This window comes from Pristiophorus japonicus, chromosome 9 (genome assembly GCF_044704955.1).
Source record: "Pristiophorus japonicus isolate sPriJap1 chromosome 9, sPriJap1.hap1, whole genome shotgun sequence".
NCBI lineage: Eukaryota > Metazoa > Chordata > Chondrichthyes > Pristiophoridae > Pristiophorus > Pristiophorus japonicus.
The window spans coordinates 38,370,356-38,393,257 of NC_091985.1; the positions used below are offsets into that span (position 1 = coordinate 38,370,356).

The following is a 22,902-nucleotide window of genomic DNA, read 5'->3' on the forward strand; positions in this document are numbered from 1 at the left end:
GCATGCGACCATAGGGGGCCCACAAGTTCCGGGTTTAGGCATGGGAAGCACATGCACCGAAACCCAGAACTTGCGATCTGTCAAGAATTCTCTTGGCCGATCATACAAATCTGAAGGAAATGGGCATTCGCTGGCAGAATTTGCCCAACTTCTGCCCAGTTATTTCCCGTGAAATTCTTATGCCATAAAAGAGTTTTACAGTGTGTAAGAGTTTTAATAGAAAAATAAAATGTTATCGCTTATTTATATATTAAAAACCCTGTCCGTTAAGATAAATTTAGTTTTAGCCCCGTTAAAACATTTTGGGGGAGAAATTTGTTTGAATAGCACCTCAGTTATCACTCTGGAGGGGCGGTAATGTGTCTCTAATTGCTTACTGCCCGGCCGCGCAACTGCCAGCGCCCCGCCGGGAAATTTGCTTCCGGTTTACTGGCGGCGTGAAACGCGAATGCCTTGCTGTGTACTTTCAGTCGGGTCATGACGTCCGTCATCGTGCAATGACCTACTAGCGCCTCGCTTGCAAATTTAATTGTGGCTGCCTCATTTAGCGTCCGCTCCTAATCATGCTGGAGAAACCAGACGGTCCCACTTTCTGAAGGTGATAAGTGTGAGCTATTTAAAGGGAGGTGGAAGACCATTCATCGGCGGTCACATTGAGTGCAACGTTTTGACAGAGCACATTGCGTGAATGTCTGACTTTTTGGAGCGGCAGATCTATTTGACATTAAAGGATCGTTTCAACTTGAGTTTAGCAATTTAATGAGTAGATTACTAGCTCGCCAGCGTCGCCTTCAACATGCTCTTGTTAGGTGGCGTCAAGATAGAAGGGCTTTTGGCCATGTTGGACCACGAATGAGACGAGCCCGTAAACGTTGGGGCAGGAGGCATTAACCCCCATGGGTTTACTGGCAGCAACGCTCATCCCTTGACTTGTCGGAGGAGCTGTGTGAAGGCAGCGCTTCCGAATGGAGGTGCTGACAGAGATATGTTATCTCCTACAGGCAAGCCTGCAGCCTCACATCGGCACCAGCACTGCGCAGCCCATCGCACTGAAGGTCACTGTGGCGCTGGCCTTCTATGGCTCCGGCTCCGTCCAGGCTGCAGCAGGGGCATATGCTGCGTCTCTCAATACGCTGTACATCGCTGCTGCCGCAATGTTACACAGACTCGCCACACCAACAGATTGGACTTCATAACGTTCCTAATGAGCAGGGAAAAACAGAATGAGCGGGCATGTGGGTTTGCCAGGATTGTGGGCTTCCCGAGGGTTCAAGGAGCCACTGACTGCACACATGTGGCCTTGCGAGCACCATTCGAGAAGGCCGAGGTATTCAGAAACTGAAAGGGATAGCACTCCCTGAATGTGCAACTGGTGTGCGACCACACGTAGAGCATCCTCGCATCTATCCTGGGAGCGCACATGATGCGTTCATCCTGCGTGAGAGCACTGTGTCATGATTGTTTCAGCCACCACGGGAAGGATGTGGCTAGCTGCTTAGGGAGAAAGGATTCAGCCTAGCCACCCGGCCTTTCCGCAACCCCACCATATAAGCGGAGCATCGCTGCAATGACAGCCTTGTGGTCACTCGCAGCATCATCCAGCAGACAATAGGAGTGTTGAAGCAGCGTTTCCGATGCCTGGACTGCTCTGGAGGCAGCCTTCAATACTCCCCTCAACAGGTCTCGTTATTCATTGTGGTGTGCTGCACGCTGCACAACTTGGCCATCATGAGGTCCCAAGCCTTGCCAGTGGGGATTGTAGCCCCACCTCAGGAGGAGGAGGCCGAGGCCCCAAATGGCCAGCCACACCAGGAGGAGGAGCAGTATCTACGGTGGAGGCAGCTTGGCAATGCAGCCGGTGTAAGAGCGATGCCAGTGGCTCATAATGCATCGATACTTTGAATGGAGGATGTTGACGGATGCAGCTAATAATGACCGCACTATGTGCTACGAGAATGGCACATTTCTGTGAAACTACACATTAATACACAAGACGGGAATGCAACCGGTCAAGCTAACATTTTATTAACAGCATCAAAAGTTTTACCTCAAACATCACACCAATAACCCCTCACCAGCAACAAATAAAAAATCTAACAAATGCCCCTTGAAAAAGCATAACACACAATCAACTTCAGCAACATGTGTACAAACGCCTCTGTCATTTGTAATTCCATACCAGCTTTCATGTGCCATATTAGGCCCAGAGCCATACACCAATAGCAGGTGTCAAACAACAACAATGAGATATTTACAATTATATTTACAGGATGAGGACATCTGTCCATGGTGGGCAAAATCTTCATTCAGACTTGGTCTGGAATTTGCCACTTTTTACCTTTACCCCCCTCCCATGCATACTGCTCCTCCTTAATGTGTGCTCAGTGCCTGCAGCAAGGCTGCTTGAGGGCTGCTTCAGCATCGGAGGCAGCAGTCTCAGATGGCTGGTGTGTGGACCACGGCAGGCGCAAAGGCGGAGTGGCAGTGGTGGGAGCCGGAATGCTGTCATCTTGAGCATGTACAACACCTTCCATTTCCAGCGACCACTGCCATTCACCTTGGGGGGTGGGGGGAGCCTCAGCATCCAGAGCAATCTGTAGCAGCAAAGATTACTGGCCTGCTTCGACACCGTCACTTCCCCGTTGGACAGTGGGGAACACAAGAGAGGATGGCAGCATTCAGTGTTTGCATGGCATCACTCTGCGACTGACTCAGAGCACACTGAGCCTGAAACGTAGCAGTCAGAGAGTTTATGCCCGCAATCACTGACAGCATCACATCACAAAGTCCTTGCATGGCTTGGGGCTGTGATGCGATAGCTGCTGCCAAGTCAACTATCGCCTTGGTCTCGGATTTGCCCCCCTTCCCTTTACCCCCCCCCTCCCACGCATTCTGATCCTCCTTAATGTGGGCTCAATCACCTCTGGCACTCTACTGTCCCTGGTTGAGTCAATTTCCCATTGTAAACAAGCAAGAATGGGCTCGTTGGACTGCGGAGAGGCACGGGCGATGCTTGAGGCGGCCTCCCCCCCCAACCTCAGGACAAGTGCATCCATTGTCTGCGGGACCTTCTCCAATGCACCCATAAACTAGCGGTGCATTTGCATGGACTCGTTGGACATAGCCTCCAAGTCCAGGTTCACATCTGACTGTTTCGGAACAGGACTCGTGGGCCGACTCACCCTCCGGGAAGATGGCCCCCGAGCTTCCCCTCGTGCTGCAGGCCACTCGGGCCAGAAGCCTCAGCCTCTTCAAAACCCAGAAATGTTGCCTCTTCCACCGAGGTGGTGTCCCCACTCGGTGCAACTGATGGAGGGTCCCGCTCTGTGACACCACACTTTCATCACCTTCATCATCACCTCCCCCATCGGCCGAAGTGGACGACTCATGGGCAGGCGGCCGCGCTTCTGGCTCCGCACCTGTAAGCACAAAGCAACAGAACTGTGGTTAGCAGCAGGGGAGGGGACAGGAAGGGAAGAAGGAGGTGGCATTGGACATTTATATGTAACCAGGATACGGCATTTGCTATCGAGGATCAAGGATATCACTGAAATCCCAAAGAGCATTCACAGACCGTCACTGTCCACAGGGGGCTCTGTCTCGCCGGCTGCTACCGAACCAACCGGTGTGCCCATGACACTCGCTCCTCCACATCAGTGAGGTCCTGGAGATCAGGCGCTCCTCCTCCACTGCGCTGCTGCTCTCCTGTTGTGAGCCAGTTTTGACTGTAGTAAGAAACACAAGAAGGTGTGAGTGAGTGTGCAGCTCATCATGTGCCACATGTGCCTTCCATAGTTGAATAGCTTCTAGTGCCGGCAACTGTGCAGATGTCCATTTTAATCTGCGTGGCTGCGCAGAGGGGATGTGTGAACGGTGGGATTAGTGAGAACCACCTAAGACTAGTGATGAGGCTGAAGTGTTATGAACACATATCAAGTGTGAAACGGTAGTGCGAGGAGAGGTGAGGCTGAGTAGGGAATTGGATGGGAAGGGCATGGCTGGTGAAATCAATCTGAGCTTTTATGGTGGTTTCACCAACGAAGACCATGGCCTGGTACACAGAGAAGGACCAGGTACTGCAAAGACTTTACAGTGTGTGAGACAGTGAGGTTCACATTATGGCATTTGTAACGTTAAGAGAAAGAGTACTCACCCTGACAACCCTAGTGAGGTAGTTGAACTTCTTGTGACATTGTGTCACTGTTTGGCCACCGTGTTCCTGGCGGAAACGTGCTGGGCCACCTCCCTCCAGAGCCTTCGGAACACTCGTGGGACGGGCCTCCCTCCACCTGGAGGCTGCAGTGCTCTCCTCCTCCTCTCAATAGCCTCTATTAAGGCATCAATGGCTATGGATGAGAAGCGGTGTGCCCACTGGCGACCTGCCTGCCCCTCCATTTTCCCACTCTGCTAAGATTGAATAGTTGAAACAGGGCCTGCGCATACTTATCTGACTGTGCCTTTAACAATCGGCTTTCCCCGGGATGTATAGCGGACTTCGGAGCATGTGCAGCTCTGCTTCAAATCTAGCGCGGCGATTTTCAGTTCCACCACCAAAGAAGTGTGGAACGCCTGAATTAGCGCTCCCTTCCCCTCCCGCTGCGTTTCAACCTAATTTCCCGGTATGCGGTGCGAAATGTTCGTGAGCGCTATCATTACTGCCACGACAGGATTAATGCCTCAAAATCAGCAGTACCAAATTTCAAGCCCATTTTAAAAAAAAGAGTGTTTAAAATATTTAATTAAATGGCATTTTAAATATGTAATGTGTTTTTTTTATTTCATGTGTTTGTGTATTTTTGGGGGTATTCCCATTCATACAAATGGCAGCTCCGTACAAACGGAATCACCATAAGTATGAATGGGGTTCCCACTACTTTGGTTGGGCCAGCCCATATAATCCCAGGGGCGCTTGCGAAACACCTGCGTCCTTGAGATACACGACCCTCTAAGCAGGCCTACGTGTCGAGGCCCAGAACCGCAATCTCCGAATCTCCCGCACCACCAGGTAAATTCAGACATTTTTTTCAGGTCGGAGGCTTTTGCCCACAATTTCTGTACCATACCCTTTACTGATGAGCGATTTTAGACTAGATCTAGGTTTTGGAAGAACAATGCTAAACCCTTGGCCTCACTTTCTTGTATTTATATTGTCTTCACTCTTTCTCTGCGTGGACAGAGGACTGGACAGCCAAAATTTCAGTGAGTCTGCTCTGTTCGTGCAGCAGAGCGGGTTGTACATGCACACGAGTGAGAGGGTCCAGACCCCGTTTCAAATTGCATAACCTGCTGGTTATGCACTTCTCCAGGGTGTCCACACAGTGGATGATCAAGAGGACCCAACCCCCCCCCCCTCCCCACCATGTTGCTGCAGAGGGTAACCTAGCTTAGACAGCATCTTGTGCTGCCAGCAAAGAGAAGGCTCGGCACCTGCACCTTGGGGTCCCATTACATATAAGAACATAAGAAATAGGAGCAGAAGTAGGCCATTTGGACCCTCGAGCCTGCTCTGCCATTCAATAAAATCATGGCTGATCTGATCTTGGCCTCAACTCCATTTCACCGCTCGCTTCCCATAACCCTTGACTCTCCTATCATTCAAAAATGACCCAGCCTCCACAGCTCTCAGGGGCAGAGAATTTCAAAGATTCACGACCCTCTGAGAGAAGAAATTCCTCCTCATCTCAATTCTAAATGGGCGACTCCTTATTCTGAAACTATGCCCCTAGTTCTAGATTCCCCCCACGAGGGGAAACATCCTTCTTCAACAACAATAATTTGCATTTATATAGCCCCTTTAACAAAGTAAAACATCCCAAGGTGGTTCATCATCATCATTATCATCATCATTGGCAATTTCTCAAAATCGAGGAAGACTTGCTTCTATTCTAAAATTGAGTTCTCAGATGACTGTACAGTCCAATGTGGGAATGGCAGTCTCTGTAACAGGTGGAGCAGACAGTGGTTGAAGAAAAGGGTGAGTGGGGAGCCTGTTTTGCCGTACGCTCCTGCTTGGTTTCTGCATGCTCTCGGTGATGAGACTCGAGGTGCTCAGCACACTTCCTCCACTTAGGGTGGTCTTGGGCCAGGGATTCCCAGGTGCCAATGTGGATGTTACACTTTATCAAGGAGGTTTTGAGGGTGTCCTTGAAGCATTTCCTCTGCTCACCTGGGGCTCGCTTGCCAAGTAGGAGTTCCGAGTAGAGCACTTGCTTTGGGAGTCTCGTGTCGGGCATATGGATGATGTGGCCCGCCCCACAGAGCTGGTTGAGTGCGGTCAGCACTTCGATGCTGGGGATGTTGGCCTGAGCGAGAACACTGACATTGGTGCGTCTCTCCTCCCAGTGTATTTGCAGGATCTTGTGGAGGCAGCGTGGTGGTACTTCAGCGCTTTGAGGTGTCTACTGTACATAGTCCATATCTCTGAGCCATACAGGAGGGCAGGTATCACTACTGCCATGTAGACCATAAGCTTGGTGCCAGATTTGAGGTCCTGGTCTTCAAACACTCTCTTCCTCAGGCGACCGAAGGCTGCGCTGGCACACAGGAGGCGGTGTTCAACCTCGTCATCGACATCTGCTCTTGCTGATAGTAGGTTCCTGAGGTATGGAAAATGGTCCACGTTATCCAAGGCCGTGGATTTTGCTGACTGGGGGATGGTATTGTGTGGTGCGATCAGTTTGGTGGAGGACATTTGCCTGACGGATGTTTAGTGTAACGCCCATGCTTTCGTACTCGGTGAAGGTGTTTGAAGGTTGGAGTTCGGCATCTGAATGTGCACAGACGCAAGCTCATCACATACTGTAGTTCGATGACAGAGGATGGGACGACCTTGGATCTAGCCTGGAGGTGACGAAGGTTGAATAGGTTCCCATTGGTTCTATAGTTTAGTTCCACTCCAGCTTGTTGAGAGTGAGATGAAGCATTGCAGCAAGGAAGATTGAGAAGAGGGTTGGCGTGATGACGCAGCCCTGCTTGACCCCGGTCCGGATGATGATTGGGTCTTTGGTGGATCCGTTGGTCAGGATCACAGCTTGCGTATCTTCATGGAGCAGGCGGAGGATGGTGACAAACATTTGGGGGCAGCCTAAATAGAGGAGGACGCTCCATAGTCCCTCACGATTGACAGTGTCAAAGGCTTTTGTGAGGTCAAAGAAGGCCATGTACAAGGGTTGCTGCTGTTCCTGCATTTCTCTTGTAGTTGTCGTGCGGTGACGATCATGTCCGTTGTACCACTGAGTGGATGGAATCTGCATTGAGACTCTGGGAGGAGCTCTTCAGCCACAGGGAGCAGACGATTGAGAAGATTCTTGTGATGACTTTCCCAGTGGCCGACAATAGGGAGATTCCCCAGTCGTTGCCGCAGCCTGACTTGACCCCTTTTTTGAAGATGATCATGATTACGGCATCTCTGAGATCTCCCGGCATGCTTTCCTCCTTCAAGATGAGAGAGCTGAGGTCATGCATTCGAGCCAATAGTGCCTCACCACCATACTTTAGTGCCTCAGCGGGGATTCCATCTGCTCCTGATGCCTTGTTGTTCTTGAGCTGATGGATGGCCTTTTCTACCTCGTGCAGGGCTGGGGTTTTGCTGAGATGGTGGCGGGTAGCATGCTGCGGGATGGAGTCGAGGACACTCGTGTCGAAGGCAGAGTCTCGATTAAGGAGATCTTCGAAGTGCTCCTTCCAGCAGGCCCTGACTGCCTCGGTGGCCTTAATGAGTGTCTCCCCGTTCTTGGCCAGCAATGGGGCAGGGCCTTGGGTGCTTGGGTCGTAGGTGGACTTAGCTGCGGTGAAGAATCCTCGCACATGATGGCTGTTGGCCAGCTGCTGGATCTCCAGTCCTTTCTCCACCCACCTTCTATTCTTTAGGTTGCGGGGTTTTTGTTGGACCTCGGCCTTCAGCTGCCTATAGAGCTGCTTTGCTGTTCCCGAGTTGGGTTGCTGCTTTAAGTTCAGAAGTGCCTTGCACTTGTGGCTTATTAGCTTCTGGATCTGGTCATTCTTGTCAAGTCAGTCTTGGTGTTTCCTGGTTGAGTGACTGAGCGTCTCTTTACAGGCGCTGGTTATGGTGGCCTTGAGGGCAGACCAGGCGCTGTGGGCACTCTGTGTCTCGGGGTCATCGAGGGTCGCCAAGTTGGCACTGAGGCGCTGGCTGTATAGGGCTTTCTTAACTGGTTCTTTGGGAGTGCCCCGACATTAATTTTTCTGCGGCATTGTTTCTGTTGTCGGCGCTGCTTTGGGGCTATATTGATGTTGATGACGGAGTGGATTAGGTGGTGATCCATCCAGCAGTCGTCGGCTCCTGTCATGGGGATGCACACGTCCTTGTAGTCCCTTGCCCGGATGATGACGTAGTCAAGCAGGTGCCAGTGCTTGGAGCGAGTGTGTTGCTACAATGCCTTGTACTTGTACTTGTCTCTCTGATGAGGTCCTACAAGCTGAATTTAGGGGAGCTCGGAGTTAGATTAAAACGCAGGACCTCAAAGATAGTAATCTCAAGATTGCTACCAGTGGCACGTGCTAGTCAGAGTAGAAATAGCAGGATAGTTAAAATGAATATGTGGCTTGAGGAATGGTGCAAGAGGGAGGGATTCAAATTTCTGGGACATTGGAACTGGGTCTGGGGGAGGTGGGACCAGTACAAACCGTACGATCTGCACCTGGTCAGGATCGGAACCGATGTCCTGGGGCGGCGGGGAGGGGGGAGGGGGGAGGGGGGAGTGTTTGCTAGTGCTGTTGGGGAGAGTTTAAACTAACATGGCAGGGGATGGGAATCTATGCAGGGAGACAGAGGGAAGTAAAATGGATGCAGAAGCAAAAGGTAGAAAGGAGATAAGGAAAAGTGGAGGGCAGAGAAATCAAGGGCAAAAATCAAAAAGGGCCACATTACAACATAATTCTAAAAAGACAAAGAGTGTTGAAAAAAACAAGCCTGAAAGCTTTGTGTCTCAATGCGAAGAGCATTAACTGCGCAGATAGCTGTTAACGGATATGATGTAATTGGGATTACGGAGATATGGCTCTAGGGTGAGTAAGGGTGGGAACTCAACATCCAGGGGTATTCAATATTCAGGAAGGATAAACAGAAAGGAAAAGAAGGTGGGGTTGCGTTACTGCTTAAAGAGGAGATTAACACAATAGTAAGGAAGGACATTAGCTTGCATGATGTGGAATCTGTATGGATAGAGCTGCGGAACACAAAAAGGCAGAAACCGCTCGTGGGAGTTGTGTACAGACCACCAAACTGTAGTAGTGAGGTTGGGACGGCATCAAACAGGAAATTAGGGATGTGTGCAATAAAGATACAGTAGTTATCATGAGTGATTTTAATCTACATATAGATTGGGCTAACCAAACTGGTAGCAATACAGTGGAGGAGGATTTCCTGGCGTGTATAAGGGATGGTTTTCTAGGAGCTGGCCATCCTAGACTGGGTGTTGTGTAACGAGAGAGGATTAATTAGCAATCTTGTAGTTCGAGGCCCCTTGGGGAAGAGTGACCATAATATGGTAGAATTCTTCATTAAGGTGGAGAGTGACACAGTTAATTCAGAGACTAGGGTCCTGAACTTAAGGAAAGGTAACTTCGATGGTATGAGATGTGAATTGGCTAGGATAGACTGGCGAATGATACTTAAAGGGTTGACGGTAGATAGGCAATGGCAGACATTTAAGGATCACATGAATGAAGTTCAACAATTGTACATTGCTGTCTGGAGTAAAAATAAAACGGGGAAGGTGGCTCAACTGTGGCTAACAAGGAAAATTAGGGATAGTGTTAAATCCAAGGAAGAGGCATATAAATTGGCCAGAAAAAGCAGCAAACCTGAAGACTGGGAGAAATTTAGAATTCAGCAGAGGAGGACAAAGGGTTTAATTAGGAGGTGGAAAATAGAGTATGAGAGTAAGCTTTCAAGGAACTCAAAAACTGACTGCAAAAGCTTCTATAGATATGTGAAGAGAAAAAGGTTAGTGAAGACAAATGTAGGTCCCTTGCAGTCAGAATCAGGTGAATTTATAATGGGGAACAAAGAAATGGCAGACCAATTGAACAAATACTTTGGTTCTGTCTTCACGAAGGAAGACACATATAACCTTCTGGAAATACTAGGGGACCAAGGATCTAGCGAGAAGAAGGAACTGAAGGAAATCCTTATTAGTCAGGAAATTGTGTTAGGGAAATTGATGGGATTGAAAGCCGATAAATCCCCAGGGCCTGATAGTCTGCATCCCAGAGTACTTAAGGAAGTGGCCCTAGAAATAGTGGATGCATTGGTGGTCATTTTCCAACATTCTATAGATTCTGGATCAGTTCCTATGTATTGGAGGGTAGCTAATGTAACCCCACTTTTTTTTTTAAAAAGAGGGAGAGAAAACGGGTAATTATAGACTGGTTAGCCTGACATTGGTAGTGGGGAAAATGTTGGAATCAATTATTAAAGATGTAATCGCAGCACATTTGGAAAGCAGTGACAGGATCGGTCCAAGTCAGCATGGATTTATGAAAGGGAAATCATGCTTGACAAATCTTCTAGAATTTTTTGAGGATGTAACTAGTAGAGTGGATAAGGGAGAACCAGTGGATGTGGTGTATTTGGACGTTCAAAAGACTTTTGACAAGGTCCCACACAAGAGATTAGTGTGCAAAATTAAGGCACGTGGTATTGGGGGTAATGTATTGACATGGATAGAGAACTGGTTGGCAGACAGGAAGCAAAGAGTAGGAATAAACGGATCCTTTTCAGAATGACAGGCAGTGACTAGTGGGGTACCCCAGATATTGACAATATACATTAATGATTTAGACGAAGGAATTGAGTGTAATATCTCCAAATTTGCAGATGTCACTAAGCTGGGTGGCAGTGTGAGCTGTGAGGAGGATGCTAAGAGGCTGCTGGGACAAATGCATGCAGATGCAGTATAATGTAGATAAATGTGAGGTTATCCACTTTGGGGGTAAAAATAGGAAGGCAGAATATTATCTGAATGGTGACAAATTAGTAAAAGGGGAGGTGCAACGAGACCTGGGTGTCATGGTACATCATTCATTGAAAGTTGGTATGCAGGTACAGCAGGCGGTAAAGAAGGCAAATGGTATGTTGGCCTTCATAGCAAGAGGATTTGAGTACAGGAGCAGGGAGGTCTTACTGCAGTTGCACAGGGCCTTGTTGAAGCCATACCTTGAATATTGTGTACAGTTTTGGTCTCCTAATATGAGGAAGGACATTCTTGCTATTGAGGGAGTGCAGCGAAGGTTCACCAGACTGATTCCCGGAATGGCAGGACTGACATATGAAGAAAGACTGGATCAACTAGGCTTATATTCACTGGAATTTAGAAGAATGAGACGGGATCTCATAAAAACATATAACATTCTGACAGGATTGGACAGGTTAGATGCAGGAAGAATATTCCCGATGTTGGGGAAGTCCAGAACCAGGGGTCACAGTCTAAGGATAAGGGGTAAGCCATTTAGGACCGTGATGAGGAGAAACTTCTTCACTCAGAGAATTGTGAACCTGTGGAATTCTCTACCACAGAAAGTTGTTGAGGCCAGTTCATTAGATATATTCAAAAGGGAGTTAGATGTGGCCCTTACGGCTAAAGGGATCAAGGGGTATGGAGAGAAAGCAGGAGTGGGGTACTGAAGTTGCATGATCAGCCATGATCATATTGAATGGTGATGCAGGCTCGAAGGGTAGAATGGCCTCCTCCTGCACCTATTACCTATGTTTCTATGTTTCTCACGAAGTGTTGGATGACAAGGTCGTGTTCTGGGCATTTTGTCAGGAGCAGGGTACCGCTGGAGTTGGTTTTCCCTATCGCCTCTCGGCCTCCCCAGACGTCTGTGTCCTTACCGACCGTGGCGTTGAAGTTGCCGAGGAGGATCAGTTTGTCGTCCGTAGGGACTCGGGACAGGGATTGTTCGAGGCAGGAGTCTAATTTATGATTGTGCCTCCTTGTTCTGGAATTCCCCCCATCAAAGAAAATAGTTTTTCTTTATTGACCCTTTTATCATTTTAAACACCTCGATTGGATCACCCCCTCAGCCTTTTAAACAAGTTTATTCAACCTGTCCTCAAAATTTAGTTCTTTAAGACACACTCACACTGACCATAATTTGCATTTTAAAAAGGTTACTTTGTAGCAATTATATTGTAAAAATATTATGATATGTAAATTGGCATAAAATCGATGTTTGAATAATTTTATTCATCTAACAGCTGACACCATGTTCCGTCCGCAGTGTTCACATCTCTCCTTATTTCGGGAATAAGATTTTCTATCAACCTTCCTGATATTTCACCCCTTTTCTCATTTTCTGAATAAGTAAATTAAATATTTAATTTAAATATATATCTAGTCTCCAACTGCAGGAAAAGTAGACATTTTAAAAATGTAAATATATCCAGCCTCTGACTTTGTTTTGAACAGATCGTCCTACTTTACCACAAACTGACAGCCCTCTCTTAATTTATAAAATCGTAAATGTAAAATTACTGGAAGAATGATGAGCATTTATGGAAATGTGAAGTTTGTATTTTAAAGACGCATTGTGGGAAGTGTAGCATGCTTGGGAGGAAAAGGTGAATTTGGACTTAAGGGACTGGAATTTCGGCTTTGCTGATTTCAAGGCGATAATGGCGGCGGGATGGTAAAGTTTGCACCCGGAATAGTCTGCGCCTCAGTCATCAAATTCAGACTCGGATATCTTGGCACTGAGTCTGGAACACAGCGCTAAGGGAGGCGTTGTACACCTCTCTTGGGCGCTAGTGTGGGAAAATCCAGAGCTGGGCCGGGAGCGCTCCGAGAGATGCTGGGGAAGGGGAAGAAACCTGAAAAAAACCCACAAACCCACATTCCCATGCCACCACAACATAAATTGCAAAAAAATTGAAACAAAAAACAATCACACTTCCCTTCGGGCTGCATTACTTCCCTCTCTGCAGTCGGCATAGTCGGACCGTCCATTTCCCCAGGAGATCATAGAAACATAGAAAATAGGTGCAGGAGTAGGCCATTTGGCCCTTCGAGCCTGCACCGCCATTCAATAAGATCATGGCTGATCATTGACCTCAGTACTCCTTTCCTGCTTTCTCTCCATACCCCTTGAACCCTTTAGCCATAAGGGCCATATCTAACTCCCTCTTCAATATATTCAATGAACTGGCATCAACGATTCTCTGTGGTAGGAAATTCCACAGCTTAACAACTCGCTGAGTGAAGAAGTTTAGCACAGTGTAAGCCGATTTTACAGTATATCCATGTATTAAAAAATACAGAGCCTGGATTTCTATCAGAGACTTTTTTGTGGTGGATTTGGTGTGGGATAGAACACCACCCCCCTCCCTGCGCCCTTGACCTTGCCTGGTACCCTGCAGTCGGAAGTATTATATAGTGTGTGGGTGCCACTGGCATTTTCAGTGGCGATGTAGCAGCCGCATCAGGTGGGTGGGAAGGATTTCGCTGCGGTGTCCTACTCCCAGCTTCCCTCAGGCCACGATTTCGGATGGGCGGATAAATAGGTTGGGAACTCGGTGTAATTAGGTCCTGTCGCAGATTCCACCCCCATTGATCTGCGCAAATACTGTTTCTTTTACAGCCGCTGGATCGAAGACTTTTGTACGAGAACGTACGCTAGAATATGAGAAATGAGATGAAAGTTTCTCTGATGAAGAAGCAAAATTATTTTTTTTTCTATTTTCAGTATGCGGCCCAATATCTTTCTTGGAATCAGCGATGGTGCTGCCCAATACAAGAAGTGGTACTATGAGCTAATAGTGGACCACGTTGACCCCTTTGTAACAACAGAAGCTACACATCTTCGAGTTGGCTGGGCTTCAACAGACGGTTACTCACCATGCCCTGGAGGGGGTGAAGGGTGGGGAGGAAATGGTGTGGGAGATGACCTTTACTCCTATGGATTTGATGGACTGCACTTGTGGTCAGGTAGGTAGTTCTACATAATTAGGAATAGTAGCGCTTTACATAACCAATTGCAAATGCAAAGCTTGAGCTTACTTCTTTCTACATTTTCCACACCAAAAACTATTCAAAAAATAATCATGCTAATATAGAGATATTTTAAACTTAAAAACATCTGCCGCGTGTCATACTGTTTGCCATGTAAGATTGTCTGTCAATCAGAAATAGATGACAGAAACAACTCAGTGGTTAGTTGATTGACAATCATATGCAACCATATGCTATCATTGTGATTGATAATGTTAAAGTTGTTTGTTGTGCAACATTTCAAAGTTTTAAGATGTAATGGGACTAATTTTAGATGCGAGTTTAACAGAATCTTATCACCAGCATTGGACAGGGGCATCTTTTAGTATTTTTGAACAAATGCTATCATAAGCATCCATTTGGGAAAAAAAAATGAAACCGTTACAAAGAATTATTATTAACTTGAATTTCAAAAAAAGAGTATATTTTTCTGTTGATATCATATGAGCAACTGGCTCAAAAAAACTAGCGAGCCTGATGGTGTGAGAAAAATAACTTGCATTTATATCACACATTCAGCAGGTCTGAAAACACCTCACAATCAGTTGGTTACTTTTGGAGTCCAGCCAGGGTTTTTATGCAGACAACTGCAGCATAGAATTTGTACACCACAAGGTTTGCAGATGAGATGAATAACCAGTCGATTGGTTTTGTTGGTTGAGGGAGGGATGTTGACCAGGTCCCTGATTTTATTCGAACAGTGCTTTAGCTTTTCTGTGTGCTTCTGTTTTACATCAACCTGAACAGGGAGTCAGAACCATAGTCTAGCAGGTCATTTGAAGAACAGCATCGCCAACAATGTAGCAATGTCTCAATAATCGCACTGAAGCATCAGCTTAGAATGATGTACTTGAGTCCTGAAATGAGGCTAGAAATGACTGGGAAGAAAGCTGCTAACTGAGCCAAGCTCCCACTTAAAAAGTCATTTATCCACCGTGTTTCAATTTCAATGTCAATATTGTTAATTAGTTGCACTTTCTGTTACTCTGTAGCTTATGATCTAATGCATCCATTTCTCAATTACAGTGTTTTCTGTTATGAGAAATTTTCACGTGCTTTAAAAAACCTGTATTTTTCAGAATCTATGGGTATTTTCGTGCTAAGTACCTTACTGTGCCTTTACATTACAGAAATCTGTCCACCACCTTTGTGAGTCTTGCACAATGGTAATACTCTCACCTGAGTCAGAATGTTGTGGGTTCAAGCCCCACTCGAGGGACTTGAGCACATCGTCTAGGCTGGCACATCAGTGCAGTACTGAGGGAGTGCTGCACTGTTGGAGGTGCTGACTTTCAGATGAGACGTTAAACAGAGGTTCCGTCTATCCTCTCAGGGAGACCTAAAAGGACCCACGGTATTATTCGAAGAAGAGCAGGGGAGTTCTCCCCGGTATCCTGGCCCACATTTATCCCTCAACCAACATTACTTAAAAAAAAACAGATGATAACATAAGAAATAGGGACAGGAGTCGGCCATTTGACCCCTCGAGCCTGCTCCGCCATTTAATAAGATAATGGCTGATCTGATCATCAACTCAGCTCCACTTCCCTACCTGCTCCCCATAACCCTTCACTCCCTTATCGTTCAAAAATCTGTCTATCTCCGCCTTAAATATATTCAATGACCCAGCCTCCACAGCTCTCTGAGACAGAGGATTCCAAAGATTCACCACCTTCTGAGAGAAGATATTCCTCCTCATTTCTGTTTTTAAAGGCCGACCCTTATTTTAAGACTATGTCCCCTAGTTTTAGTTTCCCCTATGAGTGGAAATTTCCTCTCTGCATCCATCTTGTCGAGCCCTCTCATTGGGCTCAATTTTCCCTGGTTATTTGCGGCATTTTTTTGGCATGCGCCGTTTTTTTTGGCGTATTTATTTTTTTCTAAGTTTCCCCCTGCGATCTGCACCGGCGTAACTGACTTACGATTTTTCTAGGCCAGTCATAGGGGGCGTTCCCCCATGCCTGTGCCAGTTTTTTAAATTCTTCACAATTTGGCCAACATTTTTTCTCTTAGGTCGCTGTATCTGGCCACTCCCGAAAAACCTTCTGGTGAGTTAAGAAAACCAGCGCACATTCACAAATCTGCGCTATAAAGCGAAAATGTTGGAGGGAGTCAAGAACACTGTCAAAATCAATAATAAAGTTCAACTTTTTTTTAACCTGTCAACGTAGAAGTGTAAATTTGTTGGATTTCAGAAGTTTTCTCTTTTTTTTTAACTCACTCACACGCCACCACCGAACGTCTTGAAGCAGGGCTGGAGGGTTGTAGCTTTGGCCGGCAGAATCGGCCCCGCGCCCAGACACAGCGGCTCGGGGCTCCGCTACAAAACAAGCTGTTGGGGTGGGGGGGCGCGAGGAAAGAGAGCGAGCGAGGTGCCAATCAGAAAGCTTCGAGCCCGGGGAGCAAGGTGCCTTCTGCACTAAAGACTGCAATGAGGCATGGGGGGCGGGGGGGGGGAAAGGAGAGAGAGAGAGAGAAGGGGAGAAGTCACTCCAATTAGTTAAGGCGGGGGGCGGGGGGGGGAAATAGGAGAAGTCACAAAATTCCAATTAATAAACGGGGGGGGCGGGGGGAGCGGGGGCGGGAGGCCAAAAAGGATAAGTCACGACCTTTGGGTGTGGTCCATCCATACAGACCTTGGGAAGGGAGAGAACTGCGAACCTGTCCTGCCTGCCTGCTTTCCTGCCTTTTTGACCACCTTTCAAAGGTTAAATTTAAGTATGGGGGCAATACTGACAATGCCATACCTTGTACGAGCCTTCTGCATCATGGTGCAACTTTGGACACAATTGATTCGACTTCATCGCATCAGGAACATCAGAGTCCGTAGGCTGCTGGGCAGGAGCCCTTACCCACCTCGGGTATATCGAGACAGGCGTTTGTACCTCCACCTGAGTGATGCAGACTGTGTCAGAAGGCTGCGTTTCCACAAAGAAGTTGTAAGTGAGATCCTGTGAGTTGGTCAAAGCAGACCTGCAACTTAGTAGCATCAGGAGGACTGCTTTGTCAGTTGAAGTGAAGGTTACAGCTGCACTTTCATTCTATGCCTCCGGATTGTTTCAAGCTACAACTGGGGATGTGTGCGCCATCTCTCAACATGCAACACATGTCTGCATTCGCCAGGTCACGGCTGCACTGTATGCATGTAGGAATGACTTCATACAGTTCCCCATGACCGCTGAAGCAATCCATGACAGGACTCTGGGCTTCTCCAGGATTGCTGGCTTCCCAAAGGTACAGGGCTGCGTTGATTGTACCCACATCGCCTTTCGAGCACCTTTGGAGGACTCCGAGATGTACAGGAATAGAAAAGGCTTCCATTCCATTAATGTGCAGTTCGTATGTGATGACATGCATCATATCATGTCAGTCGATGCAAGGTACACTGGCAGCACTCCTGATGCGTTCATCCTACGCAACAGTGTTATATCTGCCATGTTTTAGCATAGAAACATAGAAACATGGAAAGTAGATGCAGGAATAGGCCATTCGGCCCTTCGAGTCTGCACCACCATTCAATATGATCATGGCTGATCATGCAACTTCAGTACCCCATTTCTGCTTTCTCTCCATACCCCTTGATCCCTTTAGCTGTAAGGGCCACATCTAACTCTCGTTTGAATATATCTAACAAACTGGCCTCAACAACTGTCTGTGGTAGAGATTTCTCCTCATCTCAGTCCTAAATGGCTTACCCCTTATCCTTGGACTGTGACCCCTGGTTTTGGTTTCCCCAACATCGGGAACATTCTTCCTGCATCTAACCTGTCCAATCCCATCAGAATTTTATATGTTTCCATGAGATCCTGTCTCATTCTTCTAAATTCCAGTGAATATAAGCCTAGTCGATCATATGTCAGTCCTGCCAACCCGGGAATCAGTCTGGTGAACCTTCGCTGCACTCCCTCAATAGCAAGAATGTCCTTCTTCAGATTAGGAGACTAAAACTGCACACAATACTCAAGGTGTGTCTCACCAAGGCCCACCTCCCTGCTCCTATACTCAAATCCCCTCGCTGTGAAGGCCAGCATGCCATATGCCTTCTTTACTGCCTGCTGTACCTGCATGCCTACCTTCAATGACTGATGTATCATGACACCCAGGTCTCATTGCACCTTCCCTTTTACTAATCTGTTACCATTCAGAAAATAATCTGCCTTCCTGTTTTTTCAACCAAAGTGGATAACCTCATACTTATCCACATTATACTGCATCTGCCATGCATTTGTCCATTCACCTAACCTGTCCAATCCCCCTTGCAGCCTCCTAGCATCCTCCTCGCAGCTCGCACTGCCACCCAGCTTAGTGTCATCTGCAAACTTGGAGATATTACATTCAATTCCTTCATCTAAATCATTAATGCATATTGTAACTAGCTGGGCTCCCAGCACTAAACTCTGCCGTATCCCACGAATCACTGCCTGCCATTCTGAAAAGGACCTGTTTATTCCCACTCTTTGCTTACTGTGTGTTAACCAGTTCTCTATCCACGTCAATACATTACCCCCACTACCATGTGCCTTAATTTTGCACACTAATCCCTTGTGTGGAACCTTGTCAAAAGCCTTTTTAAAGTACAAATACACCACATCCACTGGTTCTCCCTTATCCACTCTACTACTTGCATCCTCAAAAAATTCTAGAATATTTGTCAAGCATGATTTCCCTTTTAGAAATCCATGCTGACTTGGACCGATCCTGTCACTGCTTTCCAAATGTGCTGCTATTACATCTTTAATAATTGATTCCAACATTTTCCCCACTACTGATGTCAGGCTAACCGGTCTATAATTCCCTGTTTTCTCTCCCTCTTTTTTTAAAAAGTGGGGTTACATTAGCTACCCTCCAATCCATAGGAACTGAACCAGAGTCTATAGAATGTTGGAAAATGACTACCAATGCATCCACTATTTCTAGGGCCACTTCCTTAAGTACTCTGGGATGCAGATTATCAGGCCCTGGGGATTTATCCGCCTTCAATCCCTTCAATTTCCCTAACACCATTTCCTGACTATTAAGGATTTCCCTCAGTTCCTCCTTCTCGCTAGACCCTCGGTCCCCTGGTATTTTTGGGAGGTTATTCGTGTCTTCCTTAGTGAAGACAGAACCAAAGTATTTGTTCAATTGGTCTGCCATTTCTTTGTTCCCCATTATGAATTCCCCTGATTCTGACTGTAAGGGACCTACAATAGTCTTCACTAATCTTTCTCTCTTCACATCTCTATAGAAGCTTTTGCAGTCAGTTTTTATGTTCCCTCCAAGCTTCCTCTCATACTCTACTTTCTCCCTCCTAATTAAACCAGAAGGGCAGAGCTGGCTACTGGGAGACAGAGGGTACAGTCTCGCCACCTGGCTCATGACGCCCCTATGCTTAACCCGGATGGAAGCTGACCGGGAATACAACATGTCGCACATTGAATGCGCAGTATCATTGAGAAGACCATTGGCATATTGAAACAGCTTTTCCAATGCCCGGACCATTCCGGAGGCTATTTGCTGTACTCCCCTGAGATTGTCGGTCAGTTCACTGTTGTGTGCTGCATGCTGCATAACCTAGCCATCATGAGGCAGCAACACCTGGTAGTGGAAGACCCACCTGCGGTGAGAGTGGCTGATGATAATGATGTGGAAGATGCAGGTGACGAGCAGGAGGAGGACGACAAGGATGAGGAAGCTATGCAAGTGCCTGAGGCCGGAGCACGACGGTGGAGGAGGGCGGGCCATCGTGCCCCTTTTCCGATTGCTCGAGCCTTGCGCCAGCAGCTCATTCGTGAATGCTTTACAGATGCCTGAGGGCTCAGCGACAACTATTCCACATGGACATGTTTACTGTTTGGAGCTGTTCTGTAATGTTGTGTTTTGTTAATGGAACATGATTCAGTTTTAATGTAAAGTATATTTTATTCAAAAATTTACAATGTTCTTGAATAAAATTATTCTTGTATCAAACTTTACTTTAAGATCACTCTTTAAGATCACTTAAAAACTTGTAAATTTACATAACTTACAAAAAACTTTTAATTTGAGAACCGTGACAACAGTAACAATAATAATAATAACAGCAGCAGCAGCAAAGAAAGGCTGCACCCACCCATTTCTCCTCCCCCCTTATTCTAAGACCGCCCGCTGCACTTGGTCTTGGACACACCACCATCCCTGCCCGCAGGCGGTGGCACAGTGTTTCTGGGCATGGTACCAAGCTTATTCTTTCTAACATCTCGGGAACTACGCACCTCTTAAGCGGGGGTGTGAGGGGGACGTCGGTGTCAGGCGGCAATTTGGAGGGCCCAGGCGACAAGTTGGAGGGCCCAGCTTCGGGCTCTTCAGAGGCTGGTGTGGGGTTTGGATTGGGAGTGACAGTTACAAAGGAACAAAAGAAATAGGAACAGGAGTAGGCCATTTGGCCCCTCGAGCCTACTCCGCCATCAATAAGATCATGGCTGATCTGATCATGGACTCAGCTCCAATTCCCTGCCCACTCCCCATAAGCCTTTACTCCCTTATTGCTCAAAAATCTGTCTATCTCCTCCTTGAGTATATTCAATAACCCAGCCTCTACAGCTCTCTGGGGCAGAGAATTCCATAGATTTACAACCCTCAGAAGAAATTTCTCATCTCAGTTTTAAATGGGCGGCCCCTTATTCTAAGACCATGTGCCCTAGTTTTAGTTTCCAATGAGTGGAAATATCCTCTCTGCATCCACCTTGTTGAGCCCCCTCATTATCTTATGTTTCAATAAGATCACCTCTCATTCTTCTGAACTCCAATGAGTATAGGCCCAACCTACTCAACCTATCTTCAAAATTCAACTCCCTCATCTCCGGAATCAATCTAGTGAACCTTCTCTGAACCACCTCCAATGCAAGTATATCCTTCCTTAAATACGGAGACCAAAACTGTACGCAGTACTCCAGGTGTGGCCTCACCAATATCTTGTACAGTTTTAGAAGGATTTCTCTGTTTTTATACTCTCTCCCGTGCAATAAAGGCCAACATTCCATTTGCCTTCCTGATTACTTGCTGTACCTGCATGCTAACTTTTTGTGTTTCATGCACAAGGACCCCCAGGACTCTGCAATGCCACACTTTGCAATTTTTCTCCATTTAAATAATAATTTGCTTTTCAATTATTTCTGTCAAAGTGGATAACCTCACATTTTCCCGCATTTGCCAAATTTGCCCACTCACTTAACTTGTCTATATCCCTTTGCAGATTTTTTGTATCCTCCTCACAATTTGCTTTCCCATCCACCTTTGTATCATCAGCAAACTTGGCTACATTACAGTCAGTCCTTTCATCCAAGTCATTAATATAGATTGTAGATAGTTGAGGATCCAGCACTGATCCCTGCGGCATCCCACTACTTACTGTTTGCCAACTGGAAAATGACCCATTTATCCCGACTCTGTTAGTTAGCCAACCCTCTATCAATGCTAATATATTACCCCCAACCCTTTAAGATTTTATCTTGTGCAGTAACCTTTTATGTGGCACCTTAGCGAATGCCTTCTGGAATCCAAATGCACCACATCCACTGGTTCCCCCTTATCCACCCTGCTCGTTACATCCTCAAAGAACTCCAGCAAATTTGTCAAACATGATTTCCCTTTCATAAAACCATGCTGACTCTCCTTGATTGAATTATGCTTTTCCAAATGTCCTGCTACTGCTTCCTTAATAATGGACTCCAGCATTTTCCTAATGACAGATGTTAGGCTTACTGGTCTATAATTTCCTGCTTTCTGTCTGCCGCCTTTTTTGAATAGGAGCGTTAAATTTGCGGTTTTCCAATCTGCTAGGACCACCCCAGAATCCAGGGAATGTTGGTAGATTACAACCAATGCATCCGCTATCTCTGCAGCCACTTCTCTTAAGACCCTAGGATGTAAGGCATCAGGTCCAGGGGACTTGTCCGACTTTAGTCCCATTATTTTACATAATACTACTTCATTAGTGATAGTGATTGTATTAAGTTCCTCACCACCTATAGCCCCTTGATTATCCACTATTGGGATGTTTTTAGTATCTTCTACCGTGAAGACCGATGCAAAATATTTGTTCAACGTCTCTGCCATTTCCCTGTTCTCTATTATTAATTCCTCAGTCTCATCCTCCATGGGACCAACATTTACTTTAGCCACTCTTTTCCTTTTTATGTACCTGTAGAAACTCTTACTATCTGTTTTTATATTTCGTGCTAGTTTGCTTTCATAATCTATCTTCCCTCTCTTAATCATTCTGTCAATGGGCGCGGGGTCTGGGCGTGCAGCAGCTAACTCCAACATGCCGTCCGTCATGCGCCCTGACAGTGTCTCAACGACCTGCAACATTCCCTCCCTCATGTTGAGCAAAACTGTCTGAACTACCTGCAACATTCCCTCCCTCATATTTTGCACGACCTCTGACATTCCCTCCCTCATGGCCACTATTCCCTCACTGATGGTCCCGGATATTGTTCCCATTTCTCATGTCATTGGTGTTACTTCTCCTGACAGTCCTGCTAATTCATCACTCACCCCACTGATGGCGTCCAGGAGTGATCGGGTAAGGTCAATGCTCTCCACACTCAATGACATCATCTGAACCACATCGGTTAGATCCTGAACCTCAGGAGAGTGCGGTTGAGCTCTCCTTCCCCTCTTCCCCATGGGTGTGCCTTGCACCCCACCACTGGGACCCGCAGTCTGGGACGGTGGAGCCCTGGTTGTGCCTCGGTGCACCATACCACTGAGACCTGCAAACTCAGAAGGTGTGAAAACATGGAATGTCCCACCAACACTCAAACCACTCGTCACGGAAGGGGCTGTCACCTCCATGACTGACACCTCCTCCAAAATCAGTACAACAGTGGGAGCTTCATTCAGCTCCATCACTCTCCCTCACCTTCAC

General features: G+C 46.8%; 1 protein-coding gene across 1 annotated transcript in view; it reads left to right on the forward strand.

The window, feature by feature from the left end:
- The window catches only part of ryr2a (ryanodine receptor 2a (cardiac)), a 924,147-nt gene that overhangs the window by 295,506 nt on the left and 605,739 nt on the right, over positions 1–22,902 (forward strand). The window contains exon 20 of the mRNA XM_070890953.1: positions 13,708–13,949. Within this exon, the coding sequence (XP_070747054.1) occupies positions 13,708–13,949 (242 nt within the window). The remainder of the gene's footprint in view (positions 1–13,707; positions 13,950–22,902) is intronic.